Source organism: Oncorhynchus nerka, unplaced genomic scaffold (genome assembly GCF_034236695.1).
Source record: "Oncorhynchus nerka isolate Pitt River unplaced genomic scaffold, Oner_Uvic_2.0 unplaced_scaffold_742, whole genome shotgun sequence".
NCBI classification, from domain to species: Eukaryota; Metazoa; Chordata; class Actinopteri; order Salmoniformes; family Salmonidae; genus Oncorhynchus; species Oncorhynchus nerka.
This window is the reverse complement of record NW_027040458.1, coordinates 243,110-267,957: the sequence shown is the minus strand read 5'-3', so window position 1 is coordinate 267,957 and position 24,848 is coordinate 243,110. Positions and strand designations below refer to the sequence as shown.

General features: G+C 39.6%; 1 protein-coding gene across 1 annotated transcript in view; it reads left to right on the top strand.

The window, feature by feature from the left end:
• Positions 1–11,504: 11,504 nt before the first annotated feature.
• id4 (inhibitor of DNA binding 4) overlaps positions 11,505–24,848 on the top strand; it is a 17,480-nt gene continuing 4,136 nt past the window's right edge. The window contains exons 1-2 of the mRNA XM_065016932.1: positions 11,505–12,077; positions 17,664–17,721. Coding sequence (XP_064873004.1) covers positions 11,697–12,077; positions 17,664–17,708 — 426 coding nt within the window. The 5' untranslated portion in view covers positions 11,505–11,696 and the 3' untranslated portion in view covers positions 17,709–17,721. The remainder of the gene's footprint in view (positions 12,078–17,663; positions 17,722–24,848) is intronic.

Sequence of the window (24,848 nt, the reverse complement as noted above, 5' to 3'; positions counted from 1 at the left end):
AGAAATGTTTTGGGCAGAACTGAAAAAGTGTGTGAGAGCAAGGAGGCCTACAAACCTGACTCAGTTACAACAGCTCTGTCAGGAGGCCTACAAACCTGACTCAGTTACAACAGCTCTGTCAGGAGGCCTACAAACCTGACTCAGTTACAACAGCTCTGTCAGGAGGCCTACAAACCTGACTCAGTTACACCAGCTCTGTCAGGAGGCCTACAAACCTGACTCAGTTACAACAGCTCTGTCAGGAGGCCTACAAACCTGACTCAGTTACACCAGCTCTGCCAGGAGGCCTACAAACCTGACTCGGGTACACCAGCTCTGTCAGGAGGCCTACAAACCTGACTCGGGTACACCAGCTCTGTCAGGAGGCCTACAAACCTGACTCAGTTACACCAGCTCTGTCAGGAGGCATACAAACCTGACTCAGTTACACCAGCTCTGTCAGGAGGCCTACAAACCTGACTCAGTTACAACAGCTCTGTCAGGAGGCCTACAAACCAGACTCAGTTACACCAGCTCTGTCAGGAGGCCTACAAACCTGACTCAGTTACACCAGCTCTGTCAGGAGGCCTACAAACCTGACTCAGTTACACCAGCTCTGTCAGGAGGCCTACAAACCTGACTCAGGTACACCAGCTCTGTCAGGAGGCCTACAAACCTGACTCAGTTACACCAGCTCTGTCAGGAGGCCTACAAACCTGACTCAGTTACAACAGCTCTGTCAGGAGGAATGGGCCAAAATTCACCCTAAACAATCTTGTAGCTTAGCATCCGCATCATCTAACCACTTCCCTATTGGCGGGAAACAACCCGTCTCTGATTTGAAAACTTCCCCATAATTGTTATGCTACCCTAGGAGGGAGGGAGAGAGAGAGGACCCCCTATTAGCATCTGAAGGAGCTAAATATTAGCCAAGAAAGAAAGCTGTCCTGTTGAATGGCATGAAGAAAACAAACTCCTTGTCCTTTGGTGTCCAGCCATCTGTGCTTCTGTCCCTAACACAGTAAACAGAGTCTAGGGGGACAGAACAGAGCAGAGGCTCGGGAGGCGCCACGGATAAAACCACTCTCATAATAAACTTCTACATCCCGTTAATTTAAATCCTTTACAAGTCTTCACACTCATCATCTTTTCTTCTGTGTAGAATCACGTCCCAAATCACGTCCCAAATAACTGTCCCAAATCACGTCCCAAATCACGTCCCAAATCACTTCCCAAATAACTGTCCCAAATCACGTCCCAAGTCACGTTCCAAATCACGTCCCAAAGAACTGTCCCAAATCACGTCCCAAATCACGTCCCAAAGACATGTCAAACGTTCCTCTGATATGTTAAAGGACCCATCCAGAGGAAGTGGTCGCCACTAATTCAACCTAATTCCTGTCCACAGTGTTAACCCACACCACACCACTGGGAGAGTCCACAGTGTTAACCCACACCACACCACCATACGGGGAGAGTCCACAGTGTTAACCCACACCACACCACCATACGGGGAGAGTCCACAGTGTTAACCCACACCACACCACTGGGAGAGTCCACAGTGTTAACCTACACCACACCACCATACTGGGAGAGTCCACAGTGTTAACCCACACCACCATACTGGGAGAGTCCACAGTGTTAACCCACACCACCACACTGGGAGAGTCCACAGTGTTAACCCACACCACACCGCCACACTGGGAGAGTCCACAGTGTTAACCCACACCACCATACTGGGAGAGTCCACAGTGTTAACCCACACCACACCACCACACTGGGAGAGACCACAGTGTTAACCCACACCACACCACCACACTGGGAGAATCCACAGTGTTAACCCACACCACCACACTGGGAGAGTCCACAGTGTTAACCCACACCACCACACTGGGAGAATCCACAGTGTTAACCCACACCACCACACTGGGAGAATCCACAGTGTTAACCCACACCACCACACTGGGAGAATCCACAGTGTTAACCCACACCACACCACCACACTGGGAGAATCCACAGTGTTAACCCACACCACACCACCACACTGGGAGAATCCACAGTGTTAACCCACACCACACCACCACACTGGGAGAATCCACACCACCACACTGGGAGAATCCACAGTGTTAACCCACACCACCACACTGGGAGAATACACAGTGTTAACCCACACCACCACACTGGGAGAGTCCACCGTGTTAACCCACACCACCACACTGGGAGAGTCCACAGTGTTAACCCACACCACACCACCACACTGGGAGAATCCACAGTGTTAACCCACACCACCACACTGGGAGAGTCCACAGTGTTAACCCACACCACCACACTGGGAGAGTCCACAGTGTTAACCCACACCACCATACTGGGAGAGTCCACAGTGTTAACCCACACCACACCACTGGGAGAGTCCACAGTGTTAACCCACACCCCCACACTGGGAGAGTCCACAGGGTTAACCCATACCACCATACTGGGAGAGTCCACAGTGTTAACCTACACCACACCACCATACTGGGAGAGTCCACAGTGTTAACCCACACCACCATACTGGGAGAGTCCACAGTGTTAACCCACACCACCATACTGGGAGAGTCCACAGTGTTAACCCACACCACCATACTGGGAGAGTCCACAGTGTTAACCCACACCAAACCACCACACTGGGAGAGTCCACAGTGTTAACCCACACCACCACACTGGAAGAGACCACAGTGTTAACCCACACCACACCACCATACTGGGAGAATCCACAGTGTTAACCCACACCACCACACTGGGAGAGTCCACAGTGTTAACCCACACCACCATACTGGGAGAGTCCACAGTGTTAACCCACACCACACCACCACACTGGGAAAGTCCACAGTGTTAACCCACACCACCATACTGGGAGAGTCCACAGTGTTAACCCACACCACACCACCATACTGGGAGAGTCCACAGTGTTAACCCACACCACCATACTGGGAGAGTCCACAGGGTTAACCCACACCACCATACTGGGAGAGTCCACAGTGTTAACCCACACCACACCACCATACTGGGAGAGTCCACAGTGTTAACCCACACCACACCACCATACTGGGAGAGTCCACAGTGTTAACCTACACCACACCACCATACTGGGAGAGTCCACAGTGTTAACCCACACCACACCACCATACTGGGAGAGTCCACAGTGTTAACCCACACCACCATACTGGGAGAGTCCACAGTGTTAACCACCACCATACTGGGAGAGTCCACAGTGTTAACCTACACCACACCACCATACTCGGAGAGTCCACAGTGTTAACCTACACCACACCACCATACTGGGAGAGTCCACAGTGTTAACCCACACCACCATACTGGGAGAGTCCACAGTGTTAACCCACACCACCATACTGGGAGAGTCCACAGTGTTAACCCACACCACCATACTGGGAGAGTCCACAGTGTTAACCTATACCACCATACAGGGAGAGTCCACAGTGTTAAACCACACCACACCACCATACTGGGAGAGTCCACAGTGTTAACCCACACCACCATACTGGGAGAGTCCACAGTGTTAACCCACACCACCATACTGGGAGAGTCCACAGTGTTAACCCACACCACCACACTGGGAGAGTCCACAGTGTTAACCCACACCACCATACTGGGAGAGTCCACAGTGTTAACCCACACCACCATACTGGGAGAGTCCACAGTGTTAACCTATACCACCAGACAGGGAGAGTCCACAGTGTTAAACCACACCACACCACCATACTGGGAGAGTCCACAGTGTTAACCCACACCACCATACTGGGAGAGTCCACAGTGTTAACCCACACCACCACACTGGGAGAGTCCACAGTGTTAACCCACACCACACCACCATACTGGGAGAGTCCACAGTGTTAACTCACACCACCATACTGGGAGAGTCCACAGTGTTAACCCACACCACCATACTGGGAGAGTCCACAGTGTTAACCCACACCGCACCACCGTACTGGGAGAGTCCACAGTGTTAACCCACACCACCATACTGGGAGAGTCCACAGTGTTAAACCACACCACACCACCATACTGGGAGAGTCCACAGTGTTAACCCACACCACCATACTGGGAGAGTCCACAGTGTTAACCCACACCCCCACACTGGGAGAGTCCACAGTGTTAACCCACACCACCATACTGGGAGAGTCCACAGTGTTAACCCACACCACCACACTGGGAGAGTCCACAGTGTTAACCCATACCACACCACCATACAGGGAGAGTCCACAGTGTTAACCCACACCACACCACCGTACTGGGAGAGTCCACAGTGTTAACCCACACCACCATACTGGGAGAGTCCACAGTGTTAACCCACACCACCATACTGGGAGAGTCCACAGTGTTAACCCACTCCCCCACACTGGGAGAGTCCACAGTGTTAACCCACACCACACCACCATACTGGGAGAGTCCACAGTGTTAACCCACACCACCATACTGGGAGAGTCCACAGTGTTAACCCACACCCCCACACTGGGAGAGTCCACAGTGTTAACCCACACCACACCACCATACTGGGAGAGTCCACCGTGTTATCCCACACCACCATACTGGGAGAGTCCACAGTGTTAAACCACACCACACCACCATACTGGGAGAGTCCACAGTGTTAACCCACACCACCATACTGGGAGAGTCCACAGTGTTAACCCACTCCCCCACTGGGAGAGTCCACAGTGTTAACCCACACCCCCACACTGGGAGAGTCCACAGTGTTAACCCACACCACCATACTGGGAGAGTCCACAGTGTTAACCTATACCACCATACAGGGAGAGTCCACAGTGTTAACCCACACCACCATACTGGGAGAGTCCACAGTGTTAACCCACACCACCATACTGGGAGAGTCCACAGTGTTAACCCACACCACACCACCATACTGGGAGAGTCCACAGTGTTAACCCACACCACCATACTGGGAGAGTCCACAGTGTTAACCCACACCCCCACACTGGGAGAGTCCACAGTGTTAACCCACACCACCATACTGGGAGAGTCCACAGTGTTAACCCACACCACCACACTGGGAGAGTCCACAGTGTTAACCCATACCACACCACCATACTGGGAGAGTCCACAGTGTTAACTCACACCACCATACTGGGAGAGTCCACAGTGTTAACCTACACCACACCACCATACTGGGAGAGTCCACAGTGTTAACCCACACCACCACACTGGGAGAGTCCACAGTGTTAACCCACACCCCCACCATACTGGGAGAGTCCACAGTGTTAACCCACACCACCATACTGGGAGAGTCCACAGTGTTAACCCACACCACCACACTGGGAGAGTCCACAGTGTTAACCCATACCACACCACCACACTGAGAACTGAAACTAGCAGCTGGGGAAGTTTGAGAAACTCCCATTGAAGATACTGAAACTAACTATTCCTAATAATGCTGTTCAGTCCCAGAAGATCTGATATGATACACTTGATACTGTATCCAATAACGTCCCAAAACACTGTATGGACGCTGGAAGCACCTGCGCACTGCAGTGAGTATCTGAGAAAGAGAAAGAGAGAGAGAGAGAGGGAGGGAGGAGAGAAAGAGAGAGAGAGAGAGAGAGAGAGAGAGAGAGAGAGAGAGAGAGAGAGAGAGAGAGAGAGAGAGAGAGAGAGAGAGAGAAGGAGGAGAGAGAGAGAGACACAGAGAGAGAAACTCAGGAAATACTTTTAAAAACATTGGGGTCGGCACAAAACTACCTTCATACTTTTAACTGGTTCCGGTTACCTTCAGACGAGTCATGTGACACTTGTGGGGTGGAACACTCATGGTGTTCGTGAGTCTCCTCTTTCCATAGAAGGGGTCACAATAGTTCGTAGGTCAAACCGTTCCACAGACATTTACATCAGAAGACCGGTTTCCGGGATGTCTCCTGGTCTGACTAAACACCGCTCTGTCACCTTTCACCTCAGATGGGATGTCTCCTGGTCTGACTAAACACCGCTCTGTCACCTTTCACCTCAGACGGGATGTCTCCTGGTCTGACTAAACACCGCTCTGTCACCTTTCACCTCAGACGGGATGTCTCCTGGTCTGACTAAACACCGCTCTGTCACCTTTCACCTCAGATGGGATGTCTCCTGGTCTGACTAAACACCGCTCTGTCACCTTTCACCTCAGATGGGATGTCTCCTGGTCTGACTAAACACCGCTCTGTCACCTTTCACCTCAGATGGGATGTCTCCTGGTCTGACTAAACACCGCTCTGTCACCTTTCACCTCAGATGGGATGTCTCCTGGTCTGACTAAACACCGCTCTGTCACCTTTCACCTCAGATGGGATGTCTCCTGGTCTGACTAAACACCGCTCTGTCACCTTTCACCTCAGATGGGATGTCTCCTGGTCTGACTAAACACCGCTCTGTCACCTTTCACCTCAGATGGGATGTCTCCTGGTCTGACTAAACACCGCTCTGTCACCTTTCACCTCAGATGGGATGTCTCCTGGTCTGACTAAACACCGCTCTGTCACCTTTCACCTCAGATGGGATGTCTCCTGGTCTGACTAAACACCTCTCTGTCACCTTTCACCTCCGATGGGATGTCTCCTGGTCTGACTAAACACCTCTCTGTCACCTTTCACCTCCGATGGGATGTCTCCTGGTCTGACTAAACACCTCTCTGTCACCTTTCACCTCAGATGGGATGTCTCCTGGTCTGACTAAACACCTCTCTGTCACCTTTCACCTCAGATGGGATGTCTCCTGGTCTGACTAAACACCTCTCTGTCACCTTTCACCTCAGACGGGATGTCTCCTGGTCTGACTAAACACCGCTCTGTCACCTTTCACCTCAGATGGGATGTCTCCTGGTCTGACCAACACCTCACTGTCACCTTTCACCTCAGATGGGATGTCTCCTGGTCTGATAAACATCACTCTGTCACCTTCCACCTCAGAACGTGTGACATCGGTCGGATGCGGTGGATTGAGACAGATCCAATACAAAAAACAGACATCTCTCTCTTAAATGAAGGATTTTGATTGGAACTTAGACCACCCTACCGGTGTGTCGATCGTCTCAAGGGGGTTAAAAAGGGAGCCATTTCCATCTTAAAATGTCAAACTTGATTTGTCTTAATGAACTAAAAACGTATCAACCCCTACAAAAAGAATGTCCATTTAATTATAATGCACATAACAAATAACATTCCCTGTCCCTGCAGGATTATTTTCCGGCTGTAAAAACCCTGGGTCAAATTAAGATGCGGCACCAGTAACAGAGGTAGTTTCTAAATACTGTAGTTGCCATGCTCAGGTCTCCAGTCTCAGTCAGAAGGCTGTAACATCAAAGAACAGGACTGGAACTACAGAAGTGAGGACAGACTGATCAGCTAAAATCACAGCTAAAGGAACCAGAGAGAAGTCATGGTTTCTCTGTGTATTATATTGACCAAAGGGGACCAGAGAGAAGTCATGGTTTCTCTGTGTATTATATTGACCAGCAGAGTCATGGTTTCTCTGTGTATTATATTGACCAGCAGAGTCATGGTTTCTCTGTGTATTATATTGACCAGCAGAGTCATGGTTTCTCTGTGTATTATATTGACCAGCAGAGTCATGGTTTCTCTGTGTATTATATTGACCAGCAGAGTCATGGTTTCTCTGTGTATTATATTGACCAACAGAGTCATGGTTTCTCTGTGTATTATATTGACCAACAGAGTCATGGTTTCTCTGTCCTCCAATAATAATGACTTGGTTGGTCCTCCAATAATAATGACTTGGTTGGTCCTCCAATAATAATGACTTGGTTGGTCCTCCAATAATAATGACTTGGTTGGTCCTCCAATAATAATGACTTGGTTGGTCCTCCAATAATAATGACTTGGTTGGTCCTCCAATAATAATGACTTGGTTCTCCAATAATAATGACTTGGTTGGTCCTCCAATAATAATGACTTGGTCCTCCAATAATAATGACTTGATTGGTCCTCCAATAATAATGACTTGGTTCTCCAATAATAATGACTTGGTTCTCCAATAATAATGACTTGGTTGGTTCTCCAATAATAATGACTTGATTGGTTCTCCAATAATAATGACTTGGTTCTCCAATAATAATGACTTGGTTCTCCAATAATAATGACTTGGTTCTCCAATAATAATGACTTGGTTCTCCAATAATAATGACTTGGTTCTCCAATAATAATGACTTGATTGGTCCTCCAATAATAATGACTTGGTTGGTCCTCCAATAATAATGACTTGGTTGGTTCTCCAATAATAATGACTTGGTTCTCCAATAATAATGACTTGGTTGGTTCTCCAATAATAATGACTTGGTTGGTCCTCCAATAATAATGACTTGGTTGGTCCTCCAATAATAATGACTTGGTTCTCCAATAATAATGACTTGGTCCTCCAATAATAATGACTTGGTTCTCCAATAATAATGACTTGGTCCTCCAATAATAATGACTTGGTCCTCCAATTGGTTCTCCAATAATAATGACTTGGTTCCTCTCCTCCAATAATAATGACTTGGTTCTCCAATAATAATGACTTGGTCCTCAATAATAATGACTTGGTTCTCTAATAATGACTTGGTCAATAATAATGACTTGGTGGTCCTCCAATAATAATGACTTGGTTCTCCAATAATAATGACTTGATTGGTTCTCCAATAATAATGACTTGGTTGGTTCTCCAATAATAATGACTTGGTTGGTTCTCCAATAATAATGACTTGGTTCTCCAATAATAATGACTTGGTTGGTTCTCCAATAATAATGACTTGGTTGGTTCTCCAATAATAATGACTTGGTTCTCCAATAATAATGACTTGTTCTCCAATAATAATGACTTGGTTGGTTCTCCAATAATAATGACTTGGTCCTCCAATAATAATGACTTGGTCCTCCAATAATAATGACTTGGTTCTCCAATAATAATGACTTGGTCCTCCAATAATAATGACTTGGTTCTCCAATAATAATGACTTGGTTCTCCAATAATAATGACTTGGTTCTCCAATAATAATGACTTGGTTCTCCAATAATAATGACTTGGTCCTCCAATAATAATGACTTGGTTCTCCAATAATAATGACTTGGTTCTCCAATAATAATGACTTGGTTGGTTCTCCAATAATAATGACTTGGTTCTCCAATAATAATGACTTGGTCCTCCAATAATAATGACTTGGTTGGTTCTCCAATAATAATGACTTGGTTCTCCAATAATAATGACTTGGTCCTCCAATAATAATGACTTGGTTCTCCAATAATAATGACTTGGTTGGTTCTCCAATAATAATGACTTGGTTGGTTCTCCAATAATAATGACTTGGTTCTCCAATAATAATGACTTGGTCCTCCAATAATAATGACTTGGTTCTCCAATAATAATGACTTGGTCCTCCAATAATAATGACTTGGTTGGTTCTCCAATAATAATGACTTGGTTCTCCAATAATAATGACTTGGTTGGTCCTCCAATAATAATGACTTGGTTGGTTCTCCAATAATAATGACTTGGTTCTCCATAATTAATAATGACTTGGTTCTCCAATAATAATGACTTGGTCCTCCAATAATAATGACTTGGTTGGTTCTCCAATAATAATGACTTGGTCCTCCAATAATAATGACTTGGTTCTCCAATAATAATGACTTGGTTCTCCAATAATAATGACTTGGTTCTCCAATAATAATGACTTGGTCCTCCAATAATAATGACTTGGTCCTCCAATAATAATGACTTGGTTGGTCCTCCAATAATAATGACTTGGTTGGTCCTCCAATAATAATGACTTGGTTGGTTCCAATAATAATGACTTGGTTGGTTGGTCCTCCAATAATAATGACTTGGTTGGTTCTCCAATAATAATGAATTGGTTGACTTTGGTCCTCCAATAATAATGACTTGGTCCTCCAATAATAATGACTCCAATAATAATGACTTGGTCCTCAATAATAATGACTTGGTTGGTTCTCAATAATAATGACTGGTTCTCCTAATTGAGGTTTCCAATAATAATGCTGGCTTTCATGCTCATCTATAATAGAAGCTTTCTCCAATAATATTGTTGATATTCATTAATAGACTTGGTCCTCTAATAATGACTTGGTTCTCAATAACATTATAACAATCACATTGTTTGTTACTTGGTCCTCCAATCTTGGTTCTCCAATAATTCACTGATTGAGAGGTAGCTGGCTAGAAGCATTTCACTGCTCTGTTGAGAGGTAGCTGGCTAGCAGCATTTCACTGCCCTGTTGAGAGGTAGCTCCAATAATAATGACTTGGTTGGTTCTAGAACTTCTGGCCCCTGTTGAGGTAGCTGGCTAGAAGCATTTCACTGCCCTGTTGAGAGGTAGCTCATCTATGAATAGAAGCTGAGTGCTTAGGCTAGCAGCATTTCACTGCCCTGTTGAGAGGTAGCTGGCTAGAAGCATTTAACTGCCCTGTTGAGTTTGTTATTATATTTACTTTGTTCTTCTTTTATATTTCACTGTTGAGAGGTAGCTGGCTAGAAGCATTTCACTGCCCTGTTGAGAGGTAGCTGGCTAGCAGCATTTCACTGCCCTGTTGAGAGGTAGCTGGCTAGAAGCATTTCACTGCCCTGTTGAGAGGTAGCTGGCTAGCAGCATTTCACTGCTCTGTTGAGAGGTAGCTGGCTAGAAGCATTTCACTGCCCTGTTGAGAGGTAGCTGGCTAGAAGCATTTCACTGCCCTGTTGAGAGGTAGCTGGCTAGAAGCATTTCACTGCCCTGTTGAGAGGTAGCTGGCTAGAAGCATTTCACTGCCCTGTTGAGAGGTAGCTGGCTAGAAGCATTTCACTGCCCTGTTGAGAGGTAGCTGGCTAGAAGCATTTCATTGCCCTGTTGAGAGGTAGCTGGCAAGAAGCATTTCACTGCCCTGTTGAGAGGTAGCTGGCTAGAAGCATTTCACTGCACTGTTGAGAGGTAGCTGGCTAGAAGCATTTCACTGCTCTGTTGAGAGGTAGCTGGCTAGAAGCATTTCACTGCCCTGTTGAGAGGTAGCTGGCTAGAAGCATTTCACTGCCCTGTTGAGAGGTAGCTGGCTAGAAGCATTTCACCTTTTGCTCCCTGTTTGTTGTATCTTGTGTATGACATAAAAACGTTGATTTCATGTACAAGATCTATAAAATAGAAATATATATTTTAAGTGAACGATGATAATCAGTTTACACAGAATTATTGCATTGTATATTTCAAATGCTCCGGCCTCCTTACTGATGTTATATATCGACCACACACACACACACACACACACACACACACACACACACACACACACACACACAAACCTTCGACAGGCGTCACCCTCCGCAGCGCAGAGGCAGGCACGCATTTCTATAGGGTGGTGTGGTTCCATCATGGGCACCGGGCGGCTCGTGATTGACCAGTTTCTCCCCCGTACTGTCAACCAGCAGCGCGCCGGCGCCTCCCCTTCCCATATAAGTGAACGGAATCTATTCATTCTTCACGCGGTGCTTGGTGAAGTAGAACCGACTGGTCCACGGGACGTTGACAGAATAAAATCTACTACTTTTGAAACATTTCTGTCGACCGTTTTCTTTTGGTAGTTTGGTTTTTACGTCGGTCATAGCCATCTTCATCGCCTACATATAATCTCCGGTATTTGGCACCGGTGATTGTTTTCTCTCTACCCCGCGGTACGGGTGCGTTATTACCGAAATGAAGGCTACTACTCCCGTCCGCCCACAGAAGGATACCTCAAGCAGCAGCGGCAACGAGCTTTCTTTACACTACCTCTCGGATCACAGCCTGAGCATCGCCCGGTCTAGGTTGCAGGAAGAAGAGCAGCTGTGTCTGCAGGACGATATGAACCAGTGTTACAGTCGCCTCAAGCGCCTCGTACCCACCATACCGCAGGATAAGAAAGTCAGCAAAGTGGAGATCCTTCAGCACGTCATAGATTACATCTTGGACCTGCAGCTCGCGCTGGAGACGCACCCTTCTCTCCTGAAACAACAGACGGGGACCATGACGGGGACGTGCCCGCCGTCCCCAGCCTCTAACCGGACACCACTAACGGTTCTCAACACAGACCACCAGGTAAGAAGCGATGGCACAAGACGTAAATTCAACGTCTCTTTTCCACGTTGGTTCAACAATGAAATGACGTGGAAACAACGTTGATTCAACCAGTGTGCGCCCAGTGGGATGGTCCAGAAGACTATATATAGAATGGGGTGGTGTGTATCAGTGGCGTTGTCCTTTTTCAAGTCAGGAGACTCCTGTATTCTAGAATAACAAATGGCCTTGTTTATGTTCTTGTGGAAAACACCATATTGGCAGAGACACATGTTATTGAAACATCGTATTGACAGAGACACATGTTATTGAAACATCGTATTGACAGAGACACATGTTACTGAAACATCGTATTGACAGAGACACATGTTATTGATACATCGTATTGACAGAGACACATGTTATTGAAACATCGTATTGACAAGGCAGAGACACATGTTATTGAAACATCGTATTGACAGAGACACATGTTATTGAAACATCGTATAGACAAGACAGAGACACATGTTACTGAAACATCGTATTGACAGAGACACATGTTATTGAAACATCGTATTGACAGAGACAGAGACACATGTTACTGAAACATCGTATTGACAGAGACAGAGACACATGTTATTGAAACATCGTATTGGCAGAGACAGAGACACATGTTATTGAAACATCGTATTGACAGAGACACATGTTATTGAAACATCGTATTGACAGAGACACATGTTATTGAAACATCGTATTGACAGAGACACATGTTATTGAAACATCGTATTGACAGAGACACATGTTATTGAAACATCGTATTGACAAGGCAGAGACACATGTTATTGAAACATCGTATTGACAGAGACACATGTTATTGAAACATCTATTGACAGAGACACATGTTATTGATACATCGTATTGACAGAGTCACATGTTATTGATACATCGTATTGACAGAGTCACATGTTATTGATACATCGTATTGACAGAGTCATATTTTATTGAAACATCGTATTGACAGACACATGTTATTGAAACATCGTATTGACAGAGACACATGTTATTGAAACATCGTATTGACAGAGACACATGTTATTGAAACATCGTATTGATAGAGACACATGTTATTGAAACATCGTATTGACAGAGACACATGTTATTGAAACATCTATTGACAGAGACACATGTTATTGAAACATCGTATTGACAGAGACACATGTTATTGAAACATCGTATTGACAAGGCAGAGACACATGTTATTGAAACATCGTATTGACAGAGACACATGTTATTGAAACATCTATTGACAGAGACACATGTTATTGATACATCGTATTGACAGAGTCACATGTTATTGATACATCGTATTGACAGAGTCATATGTTATTGAAACATCGTATTGACAGACACATGTTATTGAAACATCGTATTGACAGAGACACATGTTATTGAAACATCGTATTGGCAGAGACAGACACATGTTACTGAAACATCGTATTGACAAAGACACATGTTATTGATACATCGTATTGACAGAGTCACATGTTATTGATACATCGTATTGACAGAGTCATATTTTATTGAAACATCGTATTGACAGACACATGTTATTGAAACATCGTATTGACAGAGACACATGTTATTGAAACATCGTATTGACAGAGACACATGTTATTGAAACATCGTATTGATAGAGACACATGTTATTGAAACATCGTATTGACAGAGACACATGTTATTTAAACATCTTATTGACAGAGACACATGTTACTGAAACATCGTATTGACAAGGCAGAGACACATGTTATTGAAACATTGTATTGACAGAGACACATGTTATTGAAACATCGTATTGACAAGGCAGAGACACATGTTATTGAAACATCGTATTGACAAGGCAGAGACACATGTTACTGAAACATCGTATTGGCAGAGACACATGTTATTGAAACATCTATTGACAGAGACACATGTTATTGATACATCGTATTGACAGAGTCACATGTTATTGATACATCGTATTGACAGAGACACATGTTATTGAAACATCGTATTGACAAGGCAGAGACACATGTTATTGAAACATCGTATTGACAAGGCAGAGACACATGTTACTGAAACATCGTATTGGCAGAGACACATGTTATTGAAACATCGTATTGACAGAGACATGTTATTGAAACATCGTATTGATAGAGACACATGTTATTGAAACATCGTATTGACAGAGACACATGTTATTGAAACATCTATTGACAGAGACACATGTTATTGAAACATCGTATTGACAGAGACAGATGTTATTGAAACATCGTATTGACAGAGACACATGTTATTGAAACATCGTATTGACAGAGACACATGTTATTGAAACATCGTATTGACAGAGACACATGTTATTGATACATCGTATTGACAGAGACACATGTTATTGAAACATCGTATTGACAAGGCAGAGACACATGTTATTGAAACATCGTATTGACAGAGACACATGTTATTGATACATCGTATTGACAGAGTCACATGTTACTGAAACATCGTATTGACAAGGCAGAGACACATGTTATTGAAACATCGTATTGACAAGGCAGAGACACATGTTATTGAAACATCGTATTGACAGAGACACATGTTATTGAAACATCGTATTGACAAGACAGAGACACATGTTATTGAAACATCGTATTGGCAGAGACACATGTTATTGAAACATCGTATTGACAGAGACACATGTTATTGAAAGGCATAATATGTCATTTCTAGTGGCAGTGGTTGGTGCATGTGAAAGACAGGACCCCTGTGCATGAGGTGAAGGAGTCTGTGGTCCTGCTGTGATGCTCTCAGATCAGATGATAAGTTGTGTTGTGGTCCTGCTGTGATGCTCTCAGATCAGATGATAAGTTGTGTTGTGGCCCTGCTGTGATGCTCTCAGATCAGATGATAAGTTGTGTTGTGGCCCTGCTGTGATGCTCTCAGATCAGATGATAAGTTGTGTTGTGGTCCTGCTGTGATGCTCTCAGATCAGATTATAAGTTGTGTTGTGGCCCTGCTGTGATGCTCTCAGATCAGATGATAAGTTGTGTTGTGGCCCTGCTGTGATGCTCTCAGATCAGATGATAAGTTGTGTTGTGGTCCTGCTGTGATGCTCTCAGATCAGATGATAAGTTGTGTTGTGGCCCTGCTGTGATGCTCTCAGATCAGATGATACGTTGTGTTGTGGTCCTGCTGTGATGCTCTCAGATCAGATGATAAGTTGTGTTGTGGCCCTGCTGTGATGCTCTCAGATCAAATCAAATCAAATCAAATTTTATTTGTCACATACACATGGTTAGCAGATGTTAATGCGAGTGTAGCGAAATGCTTGTGCTTCTAGTTCCGACAATGCAGTGATAACCAACAAGTAATCTAACTAACAATTCCAAAACTACTGTCTTATACACAGTGTAAGGGGATAAGGAATATGTACATAAGGATATATGAATGAGTGATGGTACAGAGCAGCATACATTAGATGGTATCGAGTACAGTATATACATATGAGATGAGTATGTAGACAAAGTAAACAAAGTGGCATAGTTAAAGTGGCTAGTGACATAAGAATGCAGTCGATGATCTAGAGTACAGTATATACATATGAGATGAATAATGTAGGGTAAGTAACATTATATAAGGTAGCATTGTTTAAAGTGGCTAGTGATATATTTACATCATTTCCCATTATTAAAGTGGCTGGAGTTGGGTCAGTGTCAATGACAGTGTGTTGGCAGCAGCCACTCAATGTTAGTGGTGGCTGTTTAACAGTCTGATGGCCTTGAGATAGAAGCTGTTTTTCAGTCTCTCGGTCCCAGCTTTGATGCACCTGTACTGACCTCGCCTTCTGGATGATAGCGGGGTGAACAGGCAGTGGTTCGGGTGGTTGATGTCCTTGATGATCTTTATGGCCTTCCTGTAACATCGGGTGGTGTAGGTGTCCTGGAGGGCAGGTAGTTTGCCCCGGTGATGCGTTGTGCAGACCTCACTACCCTCTGGAGAGCCTTACGGTTGAGGGCGGAGCAGTTGCCGTACCAGGCGGTGATACAGCCCGCCAGGATGCTCTCGATTGTGCATCTGTAGAAGTTTGTGAGTGCTTTTGGTGACAAGCCGAATTTCTTCAGCCTCCTGAGGTTGAAGAGGCGCTGCTGCGCCTTCTTCACGACGCTGTCAGTGTGAGTGGACCAATTCAGTTTGTCTGTGATGTGTATGCCGAGGAACTTAAAACTTGCTACCCTCTCCACTACTGATCCATCGATGTGGATAGGGGTGTTCCCTCTGCTGTTTCCTGAAGTCCACAATCATCTCCTTAGTTTTGTTGACGTTGAGTGTGAGGTTATTTTCCTGACACCACACTCCGAGGGCCCTCACCTCCTCCCTGTAGGCCGTCTCGTCGTTGTTGGTAATCAAGCCTACCACTGTTGTGTCGTCCGCAAACTTGATGATTGAGTTGGAGGCGTGCATGGCCACGCAGTCGTGGGTGAACAGGGAGTACAGGAGAGGGCTCAGAACGCACCCTTGTGGGGCCCCGTGTTGAGGATCAGCGGGGAGGAGATGTTGTTGCCTACCCTCACCACCTGGGGGCGGCCCGTCAGGAAGTCCAGAACCCAGTTGCACAGGGCGGGGTCGAGACCCAGGGTCTCGAGCTTGATGACGAGCTTGGAGGGTACTATGGTGTTGAATGCCGAGCTGTAGTCGATGAACAGCATTCTCACATAGGTATTCCTCTTGTCCAGGTGGGTTAGGGCAGTGTGCAGTGTGGTTGAGATTGCATCGTCTGTGGACCTATTTGGGCGGTAAGCAAATTGGAGTGGGTCTAGGGTGTCAGGTAGGGTGGAGGTGATATGGTCCTTGACTAGTCTCTCAAAGCACTTCATGATGACGGAAGTGAGTGCTACGGGGCGGTAGTCGTTTAGCTCAGTTACCTTAGCTTTCTTGGGAACAGGAACAATGGTGGCCCTCTTGAAGCATGTGGGAACAGCAGACTGGTATAGGGATTGATTGAATATGTCCGTAAACACACCGGCCAGCTGGTCTGCGCATGCTCTGAGGGCGCGGCTGGGGATGCCGTCTGGGCCTGCAGCCTTGCGAGGGTTAACACGTTTAAATGTCTTACTCACCTCGGCTGCAGTGAAGGAGAGACCGCATGTTTTCGTTGCAGGCCGTGTCAGTGGCAATGTATTGTCCTCAAAGCGGGCAAAAAAGTTATTTAGTCTGCCTGGGAGCAAGACATCCTGGTCCGTGACTGGGCTGGGTTTCTTCTTGTAGTCCGTGATTGACTGTAGACCCTGCCACATGCCTCTTGTGTCTGAGCCATTGAATTGAGATCAGATGATAAGTTGTGTTGTGGTCCTGCTGTGATGCTCTCAGATCAGATGATAAGTTGTGTTGTGGTCCTGCTGTGATGCTCTCAGATCAGATGATATGTTGTGGTCCTGCTGTGATGCTCTCAGATCAGATGAGAAGTTATGTTGTGGTGAAGGGTCATGTCATGTAGTCAACACTGGTTCATTCTCTGTATAGCTCGTGGTTTGTGTCACCTTACCTGACTCATAAACTGTCAGGTAGTATTCATTCTCTTTTCCCTTATTTCAGAGGATGTCAACAGGCAAAAAGGACGACTCAGTTTTGTGTCGCTGAGAAATGGCCAATGGTGAGTAGGATCCTATTATTCTGGTTTAAATCTGCTTCACAATCTGTGTTGTCTCTTCAATGAAAAATATCTTGAATTCACCTGGATTAGTATTATTATGAGTAGTACTAGCAGTATTAGTATTATTATGAGTAGTATTAGCAGTATTATTATTATGAGTAGCACCAGCAGTATTATTATTATTATGAGTAGTACTAGCAGTATTAGTATGATTGAGAGTAGTACTAGCAGTATTAGTATTGTTGTGAGTAGTACCAGTAGTATTATTATGAGTAGTACTAGCAGTATTATTATTATGAGTAGTACTAGCAGTATTAGTAGTATTGTGAGTAGTACCAGTAGTATTATTATGAGTACTAGCAGTATTGTTATTATGAGTAGTACTAGCAGTATTGTTATTATGAGTGGTACTAGCAGTATTATTATTATGAGTGGTACTAGTAGTATTAGTATTATTATGAGTAGTATTAGCAGTATTATTATTATGAGTAGTACTAGCAATATTATTATTATTGTGAGTAGTATTAGCAGCATTAGTATTATGGGTAGTACTAGTAGTAGTATTATTATGGGTAGTACTAGTAGTATTATTATTATGGGTAGTACCAACAGTATTATTATTATGGGTAGTACTAGTAGTATTATTATTATAGGTAGTACCAACAGTATTATTATTATGGGTAGTACTAGTAGTATTATTATTATGGGTAGTACTAGCAGTATTATTATTATGAGTGGTACTAGTAGTATTAGTATTATTATGAGTAGTATTAGCAGTATTATTATTATGGGTAATACTAGTAGTATTATTATTATGGGTAGTACTGGTAGTATTATTATTATGGGTAGTACTAGCAGTATTATTATTATGAGTGGTACTAGTAGTATTAGTATTATTATTATGAGTAGTATTAGCAGTATTATTATTATGAGTAGTACTAGCAATATTATTATTATTGTGAGTAGTATTAGCAGCATTAGTATTATGGGTAGTACTAGTAGTAGTATTATTATGGGTAGTACTAGTAGTATTATTATTATGGGTAGTAGTATTATTATTAGTATAGTATTATTATTATGGGTAGTACTAGTAGTATTATTATTATAGGTAGTACCAACAGTATTATTATTATGGGTAGTACTAGTAGTATTATTATTATGGGTAGTACTAGCAGTATTATTATTATGAGTGGTACTAGTAGTATTAGTATTATTATGAGTAGTATTAGCAGTATTATTATTATGGGTAATACTAGTAGTATTATTATTATGGGTAGTACTGGTAGTATTATTATTATGGGTAGTACTAGCAGTATTATTATTATGAGTGGTACTAGTAGTATTAGTATTATTATGAGTAGTATTAGCAGTATTATTATTATGAGTAGTACTAGCAATATTATTATTATTGTGAGTAGTATTAGCAGCATTAGTATTATGGGTAGTACTAGTAGTATTATTATTATGGGTAGTACTAGTAGTATTATTATTATGGGTAGTACCAACAGTATTATTATTATGGGTAGTACTAGTAGTAGTATTATTATGGGTACTACTAGTAGTAGTATTATTATGGGTAGTACTAGTAGTATTATTATTATGGGTAGTACTAGTAGTATTATTATTATGGGTAGTACTAGTAGTAATATTATTATTATTATGGGTAGTACTCGCAGTAATATTATTATGGGTAGTACTAGTAGTATTATTATTATGGGTAGTACTAGTAGTATTATTATTATGGGTAGTACTAGTAGTATTATTATTATGGGTAGTACTAGTAGTATTATTATTATGGGTAGTAGTAGCAGATGTATTAGTATTATTATTATTATTATTAAGTAGTACTATCAGTATTATTATTATTGTTATTATGAGCAATAGTAGCAGTATTATAATTATTGTAATTATTATTATGAGTAATAGTAGGAGTAGTATTATTAGCGTTATTATTATTATGAGTTATTATTACTAGTCATATTATTATTATGGGTAGTACCAACAGTATTATTATTACGGGTAGTACTAGTAGTAGTATTATTATGGGTAGTACTAGTAGTATTATTATTATGGGTAGTACCAACAGTATTATTATTATGGGTAGTACTAGTATTATTATTATTATGGGTAGTACCAACAGTATTATTATTATGGGTAGTACTAGTATTATTATTATTATGGGTAGTACCAACAGTATTATTATTATGGGTAGTACTAGTATTATTATTATTATTATGTAGTACCAACAGTATTATTATTATGGGTAGTACTAGTATTATTATTATTATGGGTAGTACAGTATTATTATTATTATTATTATGATTAGTACCAACAGTATTATTATTATTCTGGGTAGTACTAGTAGTATTATTATTATGGGTAGTAGTAGCAGTATTATTATTATGAGGTAGTATAGTATTATTATTATTATTATGGGTAGTACTATCAGTATTATTATTATTATTATTATTATGAGTAAGTAGTAGGAGTATTATTATTATTATTATTATTATTATGAGTAATAGTAGGAGTATTATTATTATTCTGAGTAGTACTAGTAATAGTATTATTATTATTGAATAGTACTATCAGTATTATTATTATTATTATTAGTATTATTATTAGTACTATCATTATTATTATTATTATTATTATTATTATTCTGAGAAGTAGTAGCAGTATTATTATTATTATTGTTATGAATAGTACTATCAGTATTATTATTATTCTGAGAAGTAGTAGCAGTATTATTATTATTATTATGAATAGTACTATCAGTATTATTATTATTCTGAGAAGTAGTAGCAGTATTATTATTATTATTCTGAGTAGAAGTAGCAGTATTATTAATATTATTATTATTCTGAGAAGTAGTAGCAGTATTATTATTATTCTGAGAAGTAGTAGCAGTATTATTATTATTCTGAGAAGTAGTAGCAGTATTATTATTATTGTTATGAGTAGAAGTAGCAGAATTATTATTATTGTTATTATGAATAGTACTATCAGTATTATTATTATTCTGAGAAGTAGTAGCAGTATTATTATTATTATTCTGAGTAGAAGTAGCAGTATTATTAATATTTTTTATGAGTAGAGGTCGACCGATTAATTGGAATGGCCGATTAATTAGGGACGATTTCAAATTTTCATAACAATCGGAAATTGGTATTTTTGGGTGCCGATTTTGCCGAATTTTTTATATATACATTTTTTAAATTTTAATTTATTTAACCAGGCAAGTAAGTTAAGAACACATTCTTTTTTTTAACGATGGCCTAGGAACAATGGGTTAACTGCCTGTTCAGGGGCAGAACGACAGATTTTCACCTTGTCAGCTCGGGGATCCAATCTTGCAACCTTACAGTTAACTAGTCCAACGCTCTAACCACCTGATTAGTAGCAGTATTATTATTATTATTATTATTATTGTTGTTGTTATTATTATTATGAGTAGTAGTAGTAGTATTGTTGCTGTTATTATTATGAGTAGTAGTAGTATTATTATTATGAGTAGTAGTAGTAGTAGTAGTATTATTATTATGAGTAGTAGTAGTATTATTATTATGAGTAGTAGTAGTAGTAGTAGTATTATTGTTGCTGTTATTATTATGAGTAGTAGCAGTATTATTATTATGAGTAGTAGCAGTATTATTATTATGAGTAGTAGCAGTATTATTATTATGAGTAGTAGTAGTAGTAGTATTATTATTATGAGTAGTAGTAGTAGTAGTATTATTATTATGAGTAGTAGCAGTATTATTATTATGAGTGGTAGTATTATTATTATGAGTAGTAGCAGTATTATTATTATGAGTAGTAGTAGTAGTAGCAGTATTATTATTATGAGTGGTAGTAGTAGTATTATTATTATGAGTAGTAGCAGTATTATTATTATGAGTAGTAGTAGTATAGTAGTATTATTATTATTATGTAGTAGTAGTAGTATTATTATTATGAGTAGTAGCAGTATTATTATTATGAGTAGTAGTAGTAGTAGTAGTAGTATTATTATTATGAGTAGTAGTAGTAGTAGTATTATTATTATTATGAGTAGTAGCAGTATTATTATTATGAGTAGTAGTAGTATTATTATTATGAGTAGTAGCAGTATTATTATTATGAGTAGTAGCAGTATTATTATTATGAGTGGTAGTAGTAGTAGCAGTATTATTATTATGAGTAGTAGTAGTATTATTATTATGAGTAGTAGTAGTATTATTATTATGAGTGGTAGCAGTATTATTATTATGAGTAGTAGTAGTATTATTATTATGAGTAGTAGTAGTATTATTATTATGAGTAGTAGCAGTATTATTATTATGAGTAGTAGCAGTATTATTATTATGAGTAGTAGTAGTATTATTATTATGAGTAGTAGTAGTAGTAGTATTATTATGAGTAGTAGCAGTATTATTATTATGAGTAGTAGCAGTATTATTATTATGAGTAGTAGTAGTGTTATTATTATGAGTAGTAGTAGTATTATTATTATGAGTAGTAGTAGTATTATTATTATGAGTAGTAGTAGTATTATTATTATGAGTAGTAGTAGTAGTAGCAGTATTATTATTATGAGTGGTAGTAGTAGTAGCAGTATTATTATTATGAGTAGTAGTAGTATTATTATTATGAGTAGTAGCATTATTATTATTATGAGTAGTAGTAGTAGTAGCAGTATTATTATTATGAGTAGTAGTAGTATTATTATTATGAGTAGTAGTAGTATTATTATTATTATCAGTAGTAGTAGTATTATTATTATGAGTCGTAGTAGTAGTAGCAGTATTATTATTATGAGTAGTAGCAGTATTATTATTATGAGTAGTAGCAGTATTATTATTATGAGTAGTAGTAGTAGTAGCAGTATTATTATTATGAGTAGTAGTAGTAGTAGCAGTATTATTATTATGAGTAGTAGTAGTAGTAGCAGTATTATTATTATGAGTAGTAGTAGTAGTAGCAGTATTATTATTATGAGTGGTAGCAGTATTATTATTATGAGTGGTAGTAGTAGTAGTAGTATTATTATTATGAGTAGTAGCAGTATTATTATTATGAGTAGTAGTAGTAGTAGCAGTATTATTATTATGAGTGGTAGTAGTAGTAGCAGTATTATTATTATGAGTAGTAGCAGTATTATTATTATGAGTAGTAGTAGTAGTAGCAGTATTATTATTATGAGTAGTAGCAGTATTATTATTATGAGTAGTAGTAGTATTATTATTATGAGTAGTAGTAGTATTATTATTATGAGTGGTAGCAGTATTATTATTATGAGTAGTAGTAGTATTATTATTATGAGTAGTAGCAGTATTATTATTATGAGTAGCAGTATTATTATTATGAGTAGTAGTATTATTATTATGAGTAGTAGTAGTATTATTATTATGAGTAGTAGTAGTATTATTATTATGAGTAGTAGTAGTATTATTATTATGAGTAGTAGCAGTATTATTATTATGAGTAGTAGTAGTATTATTATTATTATAGTAGTAGTAGTAGTATTATTATTAGTAGCAGTAGTATTATTAGTAGTAGTATTATTATTATGAGTAGTAGTAGTATTATTATTATGAGTAGTAGTAGTATTATTATTATGAGTAGTAGTAGTATTATTATTATGAGTAGTAGTAGTAGTAGCAGTATTATTATTATGAGTGGTAGTAGTATTATTATTATGAGTAGTAGTAGTATTATTATTATGAGTAGTAGTAGTAGTAGTAGTATTATTATTATGAGTAGTAGTATTATTATTATTAGTAGTAGTAGTAGTATTATTATTATTATGAGTAGTAGTAGTAGTAGCAGTATTATTATTATGAGTAGTAGTAGTAGTAGCAGTATTATTATTATGAGTAGTAGCAGTATTATTATTATGAGTAGTAGTAGTATTATTATTATTATGAGTAGTAGTAGTAGTAGTAGTATTATTATTATGAGTGGTAGCAGTATTATTATTATGAGTAGTAGTATTATTATTATGAGTAGTAGTAGTATTATTATTATGAGTAGTAGTAGTAGTAGCAGTATTATTATTATGAGTAGTAGCAGTATTATTATTATGAGTAGTAGCAGTATTATTATTATGAGTAGTAGTAGTAGTAGCAGTATTATTATTATGAGTAGTAGTAGTAGTAGCAGTATTATTATGAGTAGTAGTAGTATTATTATTATGAGTGGTAGCAGTATTATTATTATGAGTAGTAGTAGTATTATTATTATGAGTAGTAGTAGTATTATTATTATGAGTAGTAGCAGTATTATTATTATGAGTAGTAGCAGTATTATTATTATGAGTAGTAGTAGTAGTGGTAGTAGTATTATTATTATGAGTAGTAGCATTATTATTATTATGAGTAGTAGTAGTATTATTATGAGTAGTAGTAGTATTATTATTATGAGTAGTAGTAGTATTATTATTATGAGTAGTAGTAGTATTATTATTATGAGTAGTAGTAGTAGTAGTAGTATTATTATTATGAGTAGTAGTAGTATTATTATTATGAGTAGTAGTAGTATTATTATTATGAGTAGTAGTAGTAGTAGTATTATTATTATGAGTGGTAGTAGTAGTAGTTATTATTATGAGTGGTAGTAGTATTATTATTATGAGTAGTAGTATATTATTATGAGTAGTAGTAGTAGTAGTAGCAGTATTATTATTATGAGTGGTAGCAGTATTATTATTATGAGTAGTAGTAGTTATTATTATTATGAGTAGTAGTAGTATTATTATTATGAGTAGTAGTAGTAGTAGCAGTATTATTATTATGAGTAGTAGTAGTATTATTATGAGTAGTAGTAGTAGTAGTATTATTATTATTATGATAGTAGTAGTAGTAGCAGTATTATTATTATGAGTAGTAGTAGTATTATTATTATGAGTAGTAGTAGTATTATTATTATGAGTAGTAGTAGTAGTAGTAGCAGTATTATTATTATGAGTGGTAGCAGTATTATTATTATGAGTAGTAGTATTATTATTATGAGTAGTAGTAGTATTATTATTATGAGTAGTAGTAGTAGTAGTAGCAGTATTATTATTATGAGTAGTAGTAGTATTATTATTATGAGTAGTAGCATTATTATTATTATGAGTAGTAGTAGTATTATTATTATGAGTA